Here is a 20,556-nt window from a genome sequence, read left to right on the forward strand (position 1 = left end):
AAATACACAGTGAAGGTGTTTTGGATAATAGATAAAAGGCATCTAATAAAATATGTTACAGTAAGATCCAGTGAATTGAAGCTAAAACTCAACAAATTCAGACTAGGATTAAGCCAGTGCTTTTGAACAAAGAGCACTAACTTTTGGAACAACTACTTCTTGTTGTAGAGATACTCTTATCACATGAAATCTTTAAAGCCAAATTTATGCATGTTTTTCAAAGATATTCCCAAGCTCAAAACAGAAGTTCCATAATGCATGGTGCAGAAACTACTGGGCAAGGTTCTTTGATTTGTGCTATGCAGGAGGTCAGTCTAGATGATCACGGTATTCCCTTCTGTCTTTAATCTATAGAGGTGCATTATGACAAGCTTAACATGTATTTACATGTTTCCATCTAATTAACAGAATGTAAGAGAGTGCATTTATAGAAAGACAATTAAACTATTTTTAGATACTACCGTACCTTTAATTTATTAGCTTTTGTTAAAAGCATGTAACAATCTAGAGGATATAAAGTATAATTTACAAAAATATAAATCTCGGTTATTTTACTTTTAGTATTTCAACATATTACTATATAGTATGTGTTACTCAGAGAATATGTTTAACCACCTGAAATTATCCAGCAAACCAAAAGTGTGGGATATTACATAAGTCTTTGTAGAACAAATTATATATTAGAGAAGGGTAACCAAAAATGGCTACATTAACATACTGTTTATATGAAAGCTTATGTAGTGCACTATACTTGCATCCTGAAGAAAATATACATTTTAAGCCCTTTATTACAGCATTTTTCAGTATAAATATGCAGATTAAGAGTATGAGTGTTTTAGGCAAAAACTTTTGATTTGTGTACAAAAGTGATATTCTAAAATAAGCCTGCCTTTGCAAGTTCACTTCCCATCTTCTTGGTTAACTGAAGAGATAAAATAGTCAGAAAAATAGGATATACAAACATATTTTAGTCCTTTGATTATGGAAAACTTTACACTTAAATTTCTCACTAAACACCAGATGTCTTGGCTAGGTGGGTTAGGAAGATATTTATAGAAGTATTGACTGAATTCCTGGAAGATGAATATGAAAGACAAATGATGACAGTAAGACGTATCCTTCCAGGTGAGCATGTGTATCGTTTTAGTCTCTTCGCATGCTTTCTGTAGAGGAATTGTAGGCTCACGTTCCTCCTCATTCATCAACACGAGTGGATTCATTTCCCATTCACAACTTCCCCAGTGTAGACGGGCAGGATGTGTAGGTCTCATTAAAGATGTGTTTGTATGAATTTATCGACAGGCGCAAGTTTCAACCGACATGTTGGGATATACCTTTAAAACAACGTTTTTGTTCTCATCTAGGAACAGGACACTGAGTGAGCTCATTTTGTCAGGAACACAGCAGGGTTCTGGGATGCCAGGAATAATTCCCACAGCTTTTACGATGCTCTGGATTGTTGCATGATTTGATGGCCGGACAATCTGTAACAGAGAAGGAAATAGTTATCTCTTCATTTATGAGCAGTCACTTTCCCAGATGAACTTGGAAAATTACAACCATTATGGGTTTTTGTTTGACAAAAAAGTGAATATATGTGATTGAGTCACAGGGCTGTGCAGCATAGTCAGTCCCTCACACTTCTGGCTTTCCTGCGCATGGTGTATCCAACAGATACTTTGTGTTCCTTATGCTGCCTTGATAAATACCAGAGGAGGGCACTGGTGGCACAGCCAGCAGTCAGTAGCCTGAAGAAAGAATGTCTCTGACTGCACCTACTAGATGCTGGAGGCAGGCATGCAGGAGAAAAGGACTAAGGTGGGGCACACTTCTCAGTCATAAGATGTTACCTTTTGTTTTCTTAACCTCATGTCTGACTTGGAAAATTGGCTACTGTAATTATTTCCGAACTATCCCTATGTTCCAGTAGCATTTCTCCTCATGTACGCTAACCTGGAATTAGTTACTTTTGCTTGGAGTAATTTCTCTCTTTTAAAAGAGCAGAGTGCTCCAGAAGTAATGTCCACAGGGGGTAGTTAATCTAGACTAAATCAAATAACCTGACAGAGCCTTTCTGATCACAACCCCATGACAAAGAAGTACTTCATATCTGTCATCTTTGTCTGCTTCCCTTTGCCTTCTTCAACAGGCTTTTTTTGCCCTTCCCTGCACTAGCCTCAGAGTGGGAGAAGAAAACAAAAGGCTGGGAGAGCAGGAGAAGTGAAGTTTCATAGCAGCTTTACATCTATATACTGTTCAGGAAACTGAGCCACAATCTTATTTCTACGATTGATTTTTGGATGCAGTGAACAACACAAGGAAAAATATTTCAGAAGAAGAGGCAGCCAGTAGGAATAACAGCACTGAGAATAAGGAAAAAGTTAAGATATGTAAATAATATACTGTTTATTAGTTAAGAGTAACTTCTTTTTTGTTTTAGCCTTTATTCACAAGCTAGACTTGACCCTTGCAGTCTGAGCAACTGAATAGTACTAAACAGTTTTCACCACTTCTGTTGCTTGAGGTGCATACAGTCAAGCACAGGTCTACAGGTGATGGGAGTGACAGCCTGCCTTTGTCATTGCCTCTCTGTAACATGGAATGCACATGCTCTGGTTACATGAGACAATAGTATGGCATGCAACCCACCACTGAGGCTGAAGCTTCAGTGACTTCTGTTCATTTGTCATGCTTGAATACTGTCCCATCAAATGAGTACAGTAACAGTAGTAAAATTGTGTTAGTCATATGGGGCTTTTTGTTACAGTTTCACAAGTTTTCAGCACAGTATATGCGGCACATGAAATCTTTCATCGTTATTGGTACATAACTGTCTATCAGGTGGAAAATAACATCTGTGGGACAACAAATAGGGACTTTGCACACCTGCACATGGAAGCAGATACTTCAATTGAGAGGAATTAATGTCTCCTATATATTCCCTATTTTTCAAATAATGAATTAATATATGCATATGCTTTTTCATTTCAACATGAAAAGTTAAGTAGTCCAGGGGTATCACAAAGGAGCTGTTTTTAAGGATAATTCAGTTTTGATACATTTACTTTAAGTGTAACAGATCATCAAATCAGATCCTTAATTGTTATTAAGACTTTCAGATGTTACTTAACTAAAGCGACCTCATTTGAGCCATTACAGGGAGAAACTGTGAAATCCATCCTTGATCCTTTGGGGCTCCAAGACCTCCTATAGCCAAGTCCCAACAAATCACCAGTCCTGGAAAGAGCCTTTCTGTAATTAGCATATTTTTGGCATAATTAAGGTTGCACTCTCATGCCACCCTTCATCTTTAGGTTTCAAAGCTGTCCACAAACAAGCAGCAGTGAATTAGTCTCACAGCTGCTCTGTGAAGTAGAAATAAGCTTCTACTCACGTTGGCCATGTCAACAAATCTGCACAGCAAGAGAGAGAGAAGCAGCTTTTGTATGTTTAAGCAACTGTAGAGTTTAGAAATTCAAAGAACTAAAGCTTCTGGAATCAAGTTCTTACTTTAACCTTTATGAAAAACCTCCTGGATTGTTCCTAGCACATTTATTATTTCATATCGTTATTTGAAACAGTCACAGATCCTAACGTACTACTAAAACAGGATTTGTTGACCCCATGCACTGGCTAGCCGTCATTGCCCTCAGTGCCAGTTACTGACTTACAGGATTCCTGGGTATGAACCTGCAGAAGATGCTACTAGGATCTTCTCATCTGTGCAGTCTTTAATATCTGGAAGGACCAAATAGATGGGAGCAAAGTCTAGTGTGAGCAGCTGTTTACCAAGGCAACAGCACTAATTAGGTTTCTAATGTCTGCAAGTGTGTGCACTATGCACAAAAATGCTTATAGAAAAATGCTTATTATGGACTATTACGCTGTACAGAATCTGGCTGCCTGAGTCCTACATCCACAGCAGAGCCAGACAGCACACCCATCTCACATCCAGCCAGGCTCTGAATTTTCCAGCTCTTCTGGAAACCTGGCGCAAGTATTCAGTGATCTTGGGCTAGGCTTCACATTAGCCTTTGTACCGATGTGCTAAAGTGGAAAGCTTGAAATACTGAGTTGAATGCCCAGTAGTAGTGGCACGAAGGTAGTGCTAATGTTTTAGATGCTGGCTACCAAGTTATATACAGCAGGCCAGGTTCTGCTCTTACTTAACCTCCAGGACAATCCTAGCTTAGGAACAGTTTGGGCCTCAGAAAGTAGAAGGATGGTGATGTAGCTGAAAAGCAATTAACAGCAGGTTTGAAATACTTTAGACCCTCCCCTTCTGCCTGGCTTACACCCCTTTTGAAGTCTGTTTTATCATTAATTTGCCCCTCAGAAACAGCCCTGCCATCACCTTAATAAGCAATGCTTCTGAGATTCAGGAAAGTTTTGTTTTCAGGTTTGAATTCAGCTTTCAAAATGAAATTCATGAACTGATACACTTACAAGGATGAAATCAAGAGAATTCTAATTACTGTACACCAAGGAAAGGGTAGACCTACTTCTACCACACGTAGGACTAGCATTTATTTGGCAAATGCAGCAGTGCAGCCAGTCATTATTAACCATATAAGCTAGTCTTCCCCCTCACAGTTCAGAGAATAAGAACTTCAGCAGTAAGGTAGGTGAATTTGCTATGACAAGACGTGTACCAGAGCTGTTTTGTATTTAAATCAAGAATCACAGTTATTAAAGTAGATGTGCAGAGTGATGTACCGATACTTAAAAGAAAAAATAGTCATACAATGTGATGATTCTCTACATGCCAGGTATAGAAGTATAGTCCTATCTCCACAGTTCTAAAAGAAGAGTGCTTTGGAAATAAGTTATCTGTTATTCATCACTGGTTGACTGTGTAGACCAAGTCTTCATGAGTAGCCTTAATCTGGCCTTTGATTTAGGAGTACCAAGATCATATGCATGCTTTCCTGACTTAGGGTGTATATGCATGAACAAAAGCTATTTCTCCATCTATAATATTTAGCAATTCTTGTGCTCTGACCTGAAGCTTCATTCATGCTGGTGTCCTAGTTATCTCTGTTCGTTTGGAAACAGTAATTTTAAGAAGTTACAGCTGTGAATTTGCCTCTATTTTGTTCCCCTCTTAAAAACAGAAAGCTAACAAAAAATAGACCTCTTCCAAATCAAACCCAAAGAGTGTATCAAACTAAAAATCCTCAAATCTGTGTATCTGTGATTTAGTTTTAAATATCTCTGGGGTTTTTTGTTTGCTTGTTTTATTTTTTTGGCACCAAGGTGCTAGTGCAGCCATATTAATTTCTCTAGAAAACAAGTATCAAAATGAGAACTAAAGTAAGTGTTTTTGATTTACCAGGGAATCTTTATTATATAGCAAGTAATATTTCTAGATAGGACATTAAGTAAATCAGCAATATAAGCTTATTTAACTATTCCAGCTAGAAATGCACTCTCTTTTGGTTCTGTCACTTTTGTGTCATGCTGTTTTGCTCACAAGAAGACAGATCTGTTAAATGTATCTTCTTTTTTTTTTCCTTTGGTATGTATGTATGGATCATTAGACTTTGGGTCTATGTCAGAGGACCTGTATTCCCAGGCTGTGTTTTGTTTTGGATAAGTTAAACGGTGGTTGTGTTGCATGATCTCTTTATACTACAACCACAAAGTGAAGTTGTATGTGAGCCTGCACAAGCTTTAATTTTTCCAGACCATGTATCAACTTTTCTATACATGGTTCAAGCATCAGCCAGCTACACAAGAACATATGGTCAGATGTGTACACCCTACCCTGATGTCTGGATTTCCACTATTCCTGGACTTAAACTAGCCTGCATATCCACTCTTCCTGAAATCATACTACTTATTTCAACACAAACGTACATCAATCTCCCTGTGTGTAAAGTAGGACAGATGCCTGTCTCAGAGCTTTGAAATCATCTGCTGTAAAACATGATCCATTATTTATGTGCTGAGTGACCACATGCAAAAACAGCAGCAGAATAAATAATCAGGACATTTATAGGTAGAATTGCGTAATAATTACAGTTTCTGAACATGCAGCTTATGCAGTGCGTCAATTGTTCCCCTCCCCCATTACTTGAAAGTCCTATAAAATGCCGATAATTCTTGCGCTACATAGGATTATCAAGATTTCTACTTCTTGAGACTGAGCAAGTAAGTGGGAGTGGGCCAAATCTGAATTCCATTTTAGCAGGAGTTCATGTTTGCCTCTCTGTTGGCAAATTTCATGCTGCTTCTATAGAAAGAATTCAGTACACTAGCTTTAGAGTGTTACAGACAACTATTTGGCATTTCCAGCTGCATAAATTAAATCAACATTTTCGTTCCAGCAGGATTATCTTAATTTTAAGAATTTAGTAAATTAAAAAAGCACCAGAGAATTTTGAGATGCAAATATCAGCTTACCCAGCATTCTTATTTTCAAAGTGACAAGCAGTTTCGTAAAGTTAAAAATACCTCGGTGTCGCTACTCTGCATTTTTCTCCTAAGGTGTTAACAGCAGAATTCAGAAATACTCTGATACCTTGTCTTATTATTAGCAGATAATACTTTATATTTCTGCTATCGCAACAGAGTAGTTTGATGATTTACTGTGTGCAAACATATTTTAATAAGCCGCCTAAGTCTTTATGTTGTGGTTTTAAGATATAAAATGATAAATTGTAAAATAAACAGGAGACATTTTTTCTTATTCTTCAGATTACACTTAAAGATAACCTGGAATCTTTTTGCACTCTGATGAGTAAATTGATGGAAACAATATTGCTAAAATTATTTAGGCTGAACAAGGCAACAGAATAGACTGAAAAAGGTAAAAATACAAAGGAAAATCTGACTGACAAAATAGTTGGATAGGCAGAACAGTAGATCTACTGTTTGCAATCTAACAACAATGAAAAGGCATACTACCTTGGGCATTGGAAATTCGCATGCCCCTGCACAGTAGTAGGCATCAAATGATTTGGGAGATATGATCCATTCATTCCAGCCAATATCAGCAAAGTCAACTTTCATGTATCTTCTTGAACAAATCCTTGGCTCATTCCATTGTTTTCGCCTTGCTTTCTTCATTGTTTTCTCATCAAAATTTAACACCTGGGACTTTGTAAGTGTTTCTGTATTTTCTTGCCCTTTTCTCCTTCGGTCTTTGCGTGAGGCTTTTGGTTTCAAGGACTTGTAGACATTCTCCCATATGTCATGTTTGTTGTATTTATTGTTGTTATAATCTACTTCTGGCAACTCATTGTTCTGAATAGAGCTAGAGAGGTATGTATCCCTCCTCACTCGAGTATCAGTAGAAGCATTAGGGGATAGATTTGGGTCCCCGTCATTGGAAGGAAATGGGTCATAACGCTGTAGGGTGACTGCAACACTGTTAGGTTCAGAGATTGCAAGATCATTGGCATAAACTAGTATATAAGGCAAATGACTGGCAACCTGTTCAGGGAAGCCCTGGTGTTTCTCCCCAGAATCAAGCTCAGCACAGAGAATGAGCTCTCCAGCCCGTTTTGATTCTTTTATGATATTTGAAATGTCCTTTGCATGCCAAGACCCTCGCCGTTGCAGAGACACGGTGATGTTCCCTTTCACTAGCCCATAGGCAGAATTCTGATGAATGCTCTGGAAAATGAGGTTAAGCCGCAGGATCGGAGGCAGGTGAAGGAGGCGGCAGGATGAGTTCTTGGACCTCTTACAAAATACTTCCCGGTGCCGAGGGCGTTTGTCAGCATAGAAGTGAAAAGTGGCAGCAAGGATCATCTCTGAATCCTGCATGGATGTCAGATTGAAGCAGTACAAGGGCTTCTGGGCCAAGAATTCTGCAAGAGAGCAAGAAAAACATGGATATATATCTGAGGCCAAAAATGGCAGTCAAACCCATATTCCTACATCAGTGGATTAACAAATTTTGCTTTTCACTTACCCACTTCAAATCAGGTAGTATAGTGAGCTTGTCACTTCAGCTTAAAACTATGGTGAATAAGAGGAGGAAAAAACCCTAACAATATTTAATAGCAACATTACTATAACATCAGGAGTGTCCCGCACACTAGGCACCTTTTATATACATGAGGGATAAATCTCTTCCCAGATATTTTCAGTTTCAGACTGCCTTTCATTCCAGGCAGGCAAGAAAAGCAATCCTTGCTTCTACTTCGTTGATAACAAAGTCAAGCTCAGAGAAGCTATCAGATTTGCCCATGGCAGAGCTCAGGATGCTACCTTACTCAGGATACTAGCTTAAGCCCAGGTTTACAGTTAATATTCAAGATGGTCTAATCTAAACCTGACTGCAAAGATTCCTGAAAAATCTCTGGGTGCTAAGTCTGTGGGCAACAGTGTATGAAGTTCATCATCCATAAATAGCACACAAGAGACATTTCACAAGGGGGCTGGAAGCAAGCAGTGCGACACACTTTGGGAGCCGTTACTCTTAGGAGCAATTCTCCTTGCCAGTATGCATCATGCAGGAACTTTGTTTGAAGCATTGTGAAACCTACTTAGTTTCTAAGACTTGTGTTTTGATCTGCTTGAAGTTAGTGACAACTACTGTTCAACAGGAGCTGACTACGAAAATTCAAACTCTATTTGATAGAGCTTCTTTTCAGCTAGTTGAACAATTTGTGCTCAGGTTACATCTCTACCCTCCTCTCAAGGAAGATGAGCAATTTTACACTAATAACTGCTTATACCATGTTTATTTAAACAGTAGAAACCCCTCTTAGTGAGTTAAAATATAATCCCAGAATCAAAAGACTATGCCTTCACAGTCTATCAGTGTGAAAAGTTGCCCTTTTTTTTTTTTTTTGTAGCTCAAGAGTATACAGGAAAGTGGTGGCAGAACCAAGAAACGATTCCTGTTCTCCCAAGCTCAAACTGGTACTTAGAACGCATCAAAGTAGTACAGTGAGGTAAGTTTGCATCTTTATTTAACCCAAGTGGACAACTTCTCTGGCAGACCTTCTTGACATATCTGGAAATTCTTTGGCAGCAGAGAGGAAAAAAACCCAAAACCAACAAACCCAACAGCCAGCCTTCCCAGAAACACTTAGGTTTCTTTTTCAATGCATTGCAGATGAGACACAGAAATTTTGCCAACAACAGAAAGGCAGTACTGTTAGATGCCACCTGTCAGAATGTTCTTCCTTTCAAGCACAGTTTCATTTGAAAGGTGGAAGTTCATAGTGCTACTTCTCACTAAATTATGCTTGCTGTCTTCCATTTCATGCTGGATAGAACCATCATTTGGACTAAACCACAGCAGGTTAGGATGTTCATTAATTCCAGGCCACATAAACAGTCTGATAGTACAAGTGTTCAAGTATGCAATTTCCAACTATGCCATCTGTATTTTTTTCCTAATGCATTGGAGTGGAACAGCCTGTACTGATGCCCACATAACGGTTTCATAGGTGGCAGAAAGGCTAGCAGAAACAATATTCTGTGATGAGAACTTATTTGGTTCTGTCAGTTCAGGATAGGATTCCTATCAGTAAACTTTTAATCAGCACTAGTCATGCATAGGTGCTCATACTATGAAAAAACCCTTAAGAGTTTAGGTTCTATTCAAGTCTTTGAAGCATAGAAATATCACAAGGCTGCCAGCCTATTTTTCAGACCAAGGAAGAGAATAATTGTAGTACTTCCTTTAGAACACCAGGCTGTTACTACTGTTTATTCTTTTCACAAGGCATAATTTTTAAAAGTCTATCCACTGCCTCTCCCCACCTGAGCTGCATACAGTTGAAATTTTTAATATTTTTTTTTTAGTAGTAGAATGCTTTCAGCACCATCAGTTCATCAGTTCTATAGATATAGCTATGAAGCATATGCATTGCTGTGATAAAGGCATTTCAAACACCAGAGTCCCAGGGCTTCAGCTGGGAAGGTAACTTGTAATAATAGCTCAGAGGAAGGGAATTTTAATTCCTCTAAATTAATTCTGCATTTCTGGAGTGAAACACACTTCAGAAATCAAAATTATTTGTAGAATAGAATAAGAATCTGTGAATCTGCAGCTACTGAAAAGCCAGAAGCCTGGAAGTACAGGCTTTTTAGGAATTGAGGAGACTTGAGTTTTGTATGGAGCATAGTCATAATTATCACATTGCATCAGATAGATTGCTCAGGCTTTTACCAACCTGTCAAGCAAGCATTGTTACATTTTCCAGGTCTACACTGAGTTGAGCTGTATTAGCCATATACATTAAAGCTGTTAATATTTTACTGATTGTATCTATCTCTGATCACTGTAGACAGCTTCAAGTTAGGAATACAGGCAAGATCTGTGAAGGATGTACACAAGAGGTTGGTAGAGAAAAAAAAGGCAAGTGGCCAAAGAAAAATACTAGCCTTTAGTAGGTAATCCACATAGGAGAATGTTGCATTGTAGTAAGTGAAGATTAGCAAAACAGACTTACATGGTATTTCTGATACCACATTTGTGAGAAAGAAATATGCAGATGAACCTCATTTAAAATATTTTAAGCTGTAAAATTACGTTAAAGCAAGGCTCTAGAGGCCAGAATTACAGTTCCATGGGTAATCTTGATTTGGGTTTCTTGCACATAAGCATTATGATATAGTCTTAATTAAATGGCTGCTATTTTATACTAGTCACCAAGGCCTTTGCTTCATTTAGCACAGAGGATGGATGGTGGTCAGGGAATGAGCCTGAGCTGCAAGAGTCAATTTTGGGGGAATTCTCATGGCTTAGGCAGCACATTGCTGCCATGAAGACAGCTCCCTCCAATCTCAGCAACCTACGTGAAGTTAGACAAGAACTTAATATTTTGTATTTGGTCACAAACCACTTATGACTTGACTCTGTAACTAACTTCAGTCTATTGGTGCTGTTTTCTAAAGCTACACAGAGTTCCTGAAAACTGGAAAGCACCTAAAGAAAAAAGAATTTGAGAAATTAGTTCATAGACTGTCTCTCACCTCCTTATCAGAGAAATAATGAACTCTTATGAACACATGTAGAGGCCAGCTGAGAGGAGGTGATCAGATGTTTGTGAAGCACTCTTCCTGAAGGGATGAGTACTGCTAGAGAAACATGAAGTTGTCTTTGGAACATGTGCAAATAGCACATGCATATATATATATATAGGAAGTGCATCACATTGAACATGGAGAAATATTACATATTCAGTAACCCAGTCAACACCATCTATACCCTGTAAGGGATATGTAGGATGGCAATACAATTGTATAGTTGAGGTGATCTCAATAAGACATATGACAAAGGAGCAAACTAAGTCTGGACCAACATTTTAAACCTCTGGAGCTCTCATCTTGACAACTATAACACTGATGCTCCAATGTCCCCTAACAAACAGCTTTAAGCTGCAGCATAGGAGCAGAGGGTTACAGATTTTCTGAAGAGGTACATGTTTTAAAAGGTCAGTCTATTGCCTGGGAGAAAGAAAAGGAAATTACTGTAGGTGTAGTCTGTTTTGCTTATCTCAATAAAATCAGAATTATCATCCGTATTCTGTAAAGAACGGACATTCCACATGTTTTGTTAGGAGAACATGCCAATTTCTTCTTTCAGAAGCAGGCACTGGAATTTCTTGGAGGAGATAAAGAAAAACATACAGCCAGATAAGGTTCTTCTCCCCTCCCTCATCTTGTGTCATTCCATGGTTCATTTCAGACTGTTCATCACTAGGTTGATGAATTACAAAGAAATACAATTTATTGTCACAACAAAGGAACATTGCAGAGGAGTTCTGCTTTCATGCCATGTTACTAGGGAGAGGTGGGATCTAGCAGAGAAGGTACACACATGGGACACAGAAGACAGGAGTTTTGGACATAGGTATGCTTTATTTCCATTGCATGGAAAGACAGGTTACTTCCAAGCATCTCTGCCTTGGTTTCATGATCTGACAGATGACCAAAATACAGATTCGCAATTGTTCAGTACAGTCTATCTGTGGGTAGAAAATGCTACTCTTCTAGTGTTTTAAAACAGAATTTAAAACACTTAGATGCAATTAGGTTTGTTCAGCATGATTAAGTGAAAAATGAAGAAAAAGAACATAGTGCAATTCTTGCATTCTTCCCAAATCGCTCTTGTGGTCCAGGGCCTCACTTGGGTAGCAGCCAGCATCAGCTGCTCAGTTCACAGAAAAGTAACAAGAATAGCAGGAGGTCATGGAATAACCATCCACAGTGGAAGCCCCTTCCTAACCCCTATTAGTTAGGAGCTGCTAGCTAATGATCTAGAACCTGATGAATTATTTCTCTCCCAAATGTCTGTGATTTCTTTACATCTTAACTCCTAGATTTCTAGATGTTTTTGTTAGCCGCTTACCCTTCCATGGGATCTCTTCCTCCTTGTATACGATTACTTTATAATAATACATTTGACATAAGATAGAAATTCAGTTGGGGTGCATTGGAGAATATGGATTATTGTGCAATATTACAGTAACCGTTCCCTAAAACACTATTGGCTGCACTGTATTCTACACATGAGACTTTTACATGTAGGCAAAATAGATTGAAACTCACACAAGAAATTTTGAATTAATCTATTGATGTGCCTATAGAAAAATTAGATCTAGAAACTGATCTAATTCTTATTTTGAGAGCCAAGATCTTAGCTATAGTCTGTAAGAGTTAACCAAAGAAGGCAGACATTTTCCAGAAAAGATATTTTGGGTTTCCTTGGCAAAGGATAACAAATATAAAGAGTATTAACTATGCAAGCCTCCTCTTTATTATAAGACTGGGATAGTGAAATTGTCGTTTTGACTCAGTCTATATGCTGTTTCACCCTCATAATCAAGCGAAGTAAAGCTAGGGAGAGGAAGATCAGACATCTGTATTCTCAGGTTTGGGCCGTGGAATGAATTTGCGATCCCGAGCAGTTTAGGCAGTCCCGCAGGCGGCACTCTTCCTAAACAGGAACTTGTGAGCCTGCCAGAAGAGCCGGAGGAGAGGACCTGCGGCAGGAGCACTCGCTGCTAGTTTTATGCCCCCAATATCTCGGAAAAGATCTTTTCGCGATGTGCGCTGGGAACAGCGCTTCTTTTGCCGCTGGTTTGCAGGCACAGCCACGGCGCCTTTCTGAAGGGAGATGCCTTCTTGCAGATGCTCCCGGGGAAGGGCAGGCGGGAAGCCGTCCGCCGAGCCAAGGGGAGACGCCGTGCCCCGGTGGTTAGCGAGGGCCCCCGCATTTACCCAGCGCCATAGCCCCGCAGTCCCTGACAGCCTCGGCGCCAACCCGCCACTTGAAAGCGAAAGAGGAGCCAGGGAGCTCCGGCGGTGCCCCCGCGCCCGGCCCGTCTTACCTGGCCTGGCTTTGAAGCTGCGGACCGTGTTGCCATCGCCGGGCCGGCTCCCTTCCCGGTTGTACTTCTCGTAGAGCTTAAGCATGTGGACAGCTACCATGTCCTGAGCGATGCTGCCCAGCGCAGGGGGCGGCGAAGTGCCCCCGCGGGGGTCGCGGCCGGGGGAGGACGAGTCCCGGGCGGGCGGCGGCGGGACGGGGCAGGCGGGCTGGCTGCCGGCGCCCTCCCCCGCAGAGGAGCGGCAGCGCCCATGGCCCAGGGCCCACAGGAGGAGGCAGCAGGTCAGGCGGACGGCCATCGGGGGATGCTGCGGGGCGGCGGCGGCTCGGTCGCTGCCTGCCTCTGGGTCTCCCGGTTGGCCCTGCCGCACCGGGGCGAGGGGGCGGCGGGGCCGGGGAGGGAGGAGGGAGGGGGCGGCCCCCCCTCCCCGCCGCCGCTGATGCCGCCTCCGCCGGGCCAATCCCCGGGCCCGGGGGCGAGGAGCGGCGGCCCGGGGGCGGCAGAGTGTGGCTGCGGCGGGGAGCGGGGGCAGCGCCAGGGGTCCGGTTGCGGGGGGCACTCGCGGGAGGCGACGCTGCATTCCTCCAGCGTGGGGCTTCCCCGCTCTTTAAAGCGTAGCGGGGAAAGGCTCTAAATTAATTAGTGCAGAGCCGCTGATTGGAGACACATGTCACCGCCGCCGCTGTGGCAGCGAGCGCTGCGCCGGGACGGTACCTCGGCTGCTTGCGCCAGCGAGGAGGGGCTTGAAAATAATTTCTAAAAGATAGAAGCAAATAGATAACAAGCGGGCAGACAGGCAGGCGGTGGGTGGATGGCAGGGACAGCATGAGAAGGAAAGGGTGCGCACATGCGAGCAGAATGAAGTTGGAAGGGGCTTTTCTGGTTCGATCGGCAGAGCTAACAGTGTTGTCTTGGAAAGGTTATGCTGTAAATAGTGTTTGTTTCAAGGATCCCGGAGGAAAGAGAAGTCGCCGGTGGGTCCACACTCTAGAAGACTCAGTGTGAGCTAGCCAAGAATGCAACAAAGGTCACTGATAATTCCAAGCAGATACTTAAATAGTAGGGGTTAAAGGGGCTGTGCATGGGCAAACTTTCGTCATTGGGCTATTTCTATGTGTGATCTGAAGGAGGAGAATACTGGCGTGAATTTCTGAAGGATTTACATGGCTTAGGTCGGAGGGGGTTGATTTAAAAGTGAATGGTGCATGTTGCCCTTATTCATCATGTGACACAGGTAGTTCTGAATCATAGTTTATAGTCACCCAGCGGGTGTAAATGCTGCTATAATAAATAGCAGGTTTAAAGACAACCTTTAAGCAGAGTGGTATATTTTAAGGGACTTTGTTCACTCTGCCTGCTTTTTTAAAGCTTGTCCTCCAGTAGCCAAGACAGTTACTTTTCTTGGAGAGTATACAATGCAATAATTGAAAAATTGTTGGAAAAAGCTACTGTTGCTGTGTATAACACAACTCTTTTGTGATTTTTTTAACCTTGAAGTGTCAAATCTGAGCAGATACTATTGAAACCCTCTGAACCACAAGTTTGTAGTTTTTGGATCATGGCAAAGAAAGGTTTGATTCATTTTTAAAATTAGCACCAGGCCACATTGCTCTGTGCCCTTTGAATCTATGAAATGAACAATTTGCAAATACAAATTTGCCCAAATGTATGTTGCTAAAGTATCAAACCTCCTATTAATTAATCTTTGCCTATAAATAAGCCAAACCATCCTTTGATGCTTTTTTTTTTCCCTCCATGGTAGCATGCTCATGACCTCCACTGGGGGTGTGAGCGAACCTTTTGTTGTTTGTGGTTTTTGTCTGTACTGTTTCTATACAATCAAGGTCCTGTGAAAAGGAGGAAGAGGCAGCAGGAGGTAGGAACAAGCTGGGCTATTTTGGACCAATGTCCCATTAAAATGTTCTCTCGCTCCTTAACTCACTCCAAACTCCTATTCAGGCATACACTTTGTATCAGTCTTTAACCTGCACTAAAACCTGTAGGACACTGATACTTTGACATTGTTGGGAAAGAATTAAAGAATCAACCAGGGATGGCTAATATTTCTTGCCTTATTTTATTGCAGAACAGCAGGAATTCAAAGTCTTTAAAGCTCTGGTACTTTGACTCTTTTATGCAGCTGAGATGATGAAATAAAAATGTGTTTGGTAAAGGAATTCAAATTAGCACTGGGTCACATAATTCCCCTGCTCTGAATATGGCAAATCAATGGCATCTCTAAGGCATCTAGAGGCAAGAGCTATGCAATTTCTGCTCATGCAGAATAATATTCCTAGCGTGGAAATTTCTGCTAATTAAAGCTCTTGCCAAGTAGAGTCTTTTTTTTTCTTCTTCTTCTTCTTAAATAGCTCAAGTGAAAGCTTTGCAAGCCAGGACTTGGAGAGTCTCCCTATAGTTAGAGCAATGCATTCAAGATTTTAAACTGCAGATCTAAGCTTCCTGCTAAAATAATTGTGATATAAATAGTGTTACACACCCTTAATAACAGCTTATATAAGAAAAAAATGTTTTCTTATGGAATTTGAGACATCTATACAAAGGAACTATTGTGACATGTACTTGTGTTTTGTTGTAGAATATAATGTAGGAAATACATAGGAAATATACAAGAGGGGATATAAGACACCAGGAGGGGTATCTATTCTTTTTATTCTATGGTAAAATAACTTATTAACTTACTTTAGGGTTAGACCTATCTATATTAAAATAATTTTGCCTGACTTTATTTTTAATAGTAAAGTCAGTAGCAGGGATAATGAAGGTTAAAACTCCAGGGAAGTTAATGAAACATAAATTACTATCGAATTTGGGCTTCAGTCCAAATTTCTGGTTACTATGTATTGTAGGACAGCTCATTCATTTTTCAATCACAAAAATGTCTTGCTAATATAATGCTATACAATTAGCTAGGACCATACAAGAACATTCCTTAAGTATATAACTTATTAATTAGAAATTAACTGAATGAAATGCAGTGGGCTGCAGGTTCTCAGAGAAACTGATAGCAGAACTCTAAAAAAACCCTTTCACATTCCACCCAAAATCACATGGTGTGACAGGAATATATGGTCAGTAAAAAAAGGTTTTTGTGTTTTGTTCAGTTTTTCTGAACAATAGTGAAATTATCTTAATACCCAAAAAAGAAAAAAGAGGCATAGTGGTGTTTAGGTATTACAGCAAGCAGAGTGATCAGAGCTGATCCAGAGCCCTCAAAGGCCCTTAATGTTGAGAGAAGAGTTTGGGCATATCAGGTAGTACCTATTGTTGGCAGAGAAAACTTTGCCTCATGAGAAGCAGCTCTCACTGTCCCAGTCCATCCCATCAGCACAAGAACAAGCTCTCAGCTTGGATTTCCATTCTGGATCCACACTTTCTCATATTCCAGTCTGTGGCAAGAATAATTTTTCCCCCTGCCAGGCTCCCCCATCCTTCATATTTAGTGACAAAAGTCACTATCTTGCTAAGAAGCAAGAATTGCCTCTATTCACATCCTATCACACTATCAGTGGTGCATAATTACAGAGAGTAAGAAACTAGGAACCAAGATGCATAGACTCAGTTCAGTTTAGCATATTTTGTCCCACCATACTGTAGATGTCCAAAAGCGTTCATATGGTCTGTGCTCCAGGGATGCTTGTTGCTTTTCATTGGCTGTGAAAGAAGTCTGTGTCAGCTGGCTGAAATGGACAGGAGATGAATTTTGCTCTAAGGGGGTGGTTGTGTGAGGTAGAGAGCACCTTCCTCTTCTGTTAGTTTCACTGGTATATGATGGCACATGCTCTGGTCAGCCTCAGGATTACTGTTTTACAAGGCTGGGTTTAACTTTAGTTTCTCCTTTACACGATTTGCATGTAACAGGCATTGGCATATTAATCCCTTATCCCCATGAGTAAAGAAAATGTCAGGAGTATCTATCGCTTTGCCAGTTTTATCTCACTGAGAGTTCAGGATTTATTCTTCCATATTTGAAGACTTTCAGAACATGTGTTAATGACAGGTCTGTCTATTTGGAGCCAGAGACTTGTGTTTCTACCTTGAGGTCCACCATTTATGCTTGTAATGAGGATGGCAGAGACAATTATTAGACAAGTATCTCCCATTCTGTTGCTACCCAGAAGCTGCCAGCTTCTAGTGGAGGATTTTCTCCATGTATAGGTTACTAATTGCAAAGATTTCAGTTGGTATTAGCAGAAGTAGTAATTCTGTGATGTTACTAGGCACTGGCCTAAAATGAAAACCGTGTTTTATTTTATTTTTTTTACAGTGGGCACTTTCAACTTTTCAATGACCCATGCACCACCACACAGAGTCATTTAGGAAGAAAAAAGGCTAGATATTTTTTCCCACTAAGAAAGGGAAGCAAACTTTTCCAGTGGAAATTCCAGTGGTAACTCATATACCTGGTCCATCCATGTTGGTAATGCTGCCTTGGAACTCACCTGAACTGCAGTAGCTCCTGTCATTGTTTGAGAGATGTCTCCTTACTGTGAGAGGATGCGTTGCAAGTGCCTGGCCATTGCGCTTCCCGGAATATGTACCCTTTTCTTCCATGGGAGAGGGAAGCTGCAGACTGTGCAGGAGAATGAGAGCACAAGGTAGTCAAACCACTCAGATTGTGACTGAAGCAAAAGTAGACAGCTTTAGAGGGAGAAAGCAGGGGGGTGGGTGTGTTAAATCCAATTTCCTGTTCAAAAGAAATCTTAAAGAAATCTTTCAGGCAGCCCTAGGCACCAGTGTTTAAGTTCCAGCCAGCAACCTATAGGGCTTTGAATTCCCTGTCCTTCTACTCAGCCTGTTTCCTAGGCAGCAAAGACTCTTACTGAGGTCAGTGTTCAGTACAAGTTCAGAGCTCAGCCTGATGCACGTAACAGGCAAGATGGTACCTGCTGAGCAACAGTTGCCAGTGTAAACACTAGTGCTCTTTAAGGGAACGAGTGGAAAGGAGAGGCGGATTGGATAGGCTTGGTGAGACTGCAGTGTACCATTATATACCCTGCATCAGTGCTAAGATGGCCAGCTGTAATACGCATCTTCAGACTCCTGTTTACAAGTGGAATTTGAAGGCTGTGGAAAGAGGGTGGGGAAAGGCAGCAGCAGCTGGGTGCCATCCTTGACCACAGCTAGTTTTGCAAAGATCTTCTTGCAAATTGGGTTGGGATCTCTCCAGGATTTTCTTGGTCTGAGTAATGCTGCAGAAGAGAGGAAGATGTATTGTGCTGATAGTACAGAAAGGTTTCTGCACATGGTGGGCTAGATCAGACAAATACTGGGGAAGCATTTTAGAAGAGTGATGAACAGCTGCTGACCAGTAGGTGGCAAGCGTGCCCCTAAGTCAAGGCTAACCCATTGCTCTCTTGTGTATGGGACACTGTCGTGTCCTTAGAGTGACAGTTGGGATCACTTATGATCCTGTAGCATTTTCCCAGCAAGCAGCTCCATCAGGTAGCCTTAGTGTTTCCAGCTTGCATATTGATAGCCCTCTAAGCTTTATGATAGCTTTGGCTGACCTCCTGCATAGTGCTTGTGGGAGAACCTGGCCCAGTGAGGTACACTTGGTGCTCACAGCTCTCCCCTGAGCTATAATAGCTGTATTAATGATCTATGTTTTCTTAATTGCAAGTGATAGAGAACTCACACAAGAATTATATTTTCATTAGTATTTAAGATGTAAATGTTATTTTTATTTCAGATTGGTTGGGTTTTGGTTCCCCTGCAAATTTGTATACCCCTCTTTTTTTTCTTTGAACTGCAGTATGGTTTCTATGCCATAAGTGGTTCTCATGCTCTTCCCAGAAGGGGCAGCATTGCAGTAATGAATAAATGCGACTATGAATGTACTAAAGCCTGACTCAGATCAGTGGTTTCTCTTCCATAGATGTAATTTGATGTTGGTATAGGTTCAGACTGTATTAAGTACTGTGAGACAGAAGATGCTGCAGATATTTAAACAGAGCTTATCTTACTCTGAGGTAGAGTGAAGAATGAAATCATCTCCTGGAGAGCTTTAGTTCCTAAAAATTCTGTAGTTCCATTAAGGGAAAGGATGATAATTTATACTAGTAAAAAGAAATTTAATACTATATATGGCAGATATGCTAGGGCATTTCCTTCCTGTAAAAAGCACCTGTGTTTGACCCAAATACACTAAAACTGTATTGCATCATAAGTTTCTCTTAGTCTGTGTGAGATGCAGAAGCATTTTTTTGCCTAGGTCTATTTGTCATCTTTTTGGAGCATATGCTCTTTGTTATACCATCAGAGACATGCAAGTGTGTGGTCTTACTATTGTAATTTTCTGGGTCTGTGCTGATATCCTTCCCTCAACCCTGCAAATACTGCAAAATTCGATTTTAGACGCATTCTTTCCATGAGCAGGTGTTCTTAATGTGAAGGTGACTTCATGATAGATGAAAGCAAAGAGAATGGGAGGTTTTGATAGGTTTCCAAACATACTTTTTTTTTTTTAATTAAACTTCCACAGGAAATATGTAGTTCCAGGCAAAAGAGTAAATGCATGTACATGTTATTTTGACCATGATTCCATACCCATCTTGGATTTTTCTTTGTAGTAGATCAGAATGCTTTTAGGAGTACAGGATCCTGTTGTGGCTTTGCTGTGAATCAGTGGTAATCATATAGTGGCCATGATGGTCAGAGTCAAGGCAAGATTTGAGGGTAGAGATAATATTTTTTATTAGATAACTAGCATAGGGAGGTTGGAAGTTTTTCTGAATTTTCCAGCCATACTTGTCAATCTAAAGAGAGCTATTGCCTCTGTCTGCCTTGCTTCTGAATCCATGAAGCCCCTTCTCTTGTTTCTTACTCTGTGTAAGCACTTACCTTCTTCTTCAGGCATTTCAACAATTCAGCAGAATTTATTTCTCCAGATATATCCCTGTTTCCATATTTCCTCAATCCATATGTCTCTTTCTCATTTTCTCAGATTCAACATTTTTGAAGGGAGATACCAACATCTCTTACCTCTTTCTGAGGAAATCCTATTCTGTCCTCCAGCCTTCAGCAGAAATGTGCATGAGTGGGTGAGTGAAGGACACTAGTTTTTCTGAGGTTTTCATCATTCAGCTGTGTAATTTGAGAGTCATTCAGGTTATCATCCCATATTATGTTCTGTATGCTTAAAAAACCACCAACAGAAGGTGACCAGAGCTCAAAGTAGAGCTTTTTTTCTGATTTCCATAGACAGAAGCTCTGGTAGTAAGCAGAATTCACACAT

General features: G+C 40.7%; 1 protein-coding gene across 1 annotated transcript; it reads right to left on the reverse strand.

Moving 5' to 3' along the window:
- Positions 1 to 1,292: 1,292 nt before the first annotated feature.
- GDF10 (growth differentiation factor 10) lies at positions 1,293 to 13,945 on the reverse strand (the record flags this gene model as incomplete). The annotated part of the gene is made up of 3 exons (XM_082002241.1): positions 13,302 to 13,945; positions 6,910 to 7,817; positions 1,293 to 1,484 (listed from the first exon to the last, which is right to left on the reverse strand). Exons 1-3 carry the CDS (start codon positions 13,879 to 13,881, stop codon positions 1,293 to 1,295), a joined length of 1,680 nt encoding a protein of 559 aa, XP_081858367.1. The 5' UTR covers positions 13,882 to 13,945.
- Positions 13,946 to 20,556: the final 6,611 nt, after the last annotated feature.

Source organism: Phaethon aethereus, assembly GCF_964289735.1.
Source record: "Phaethon aethereus genome assembly, chromosome: 7".
In the NCBI taxonomy this organism is placed as follows: Eukaryota; Metazoa; Chordata; class Aves; order Phaethontiformes; family Phaethontidae; genus Phaethon; species Phaethon aethereus.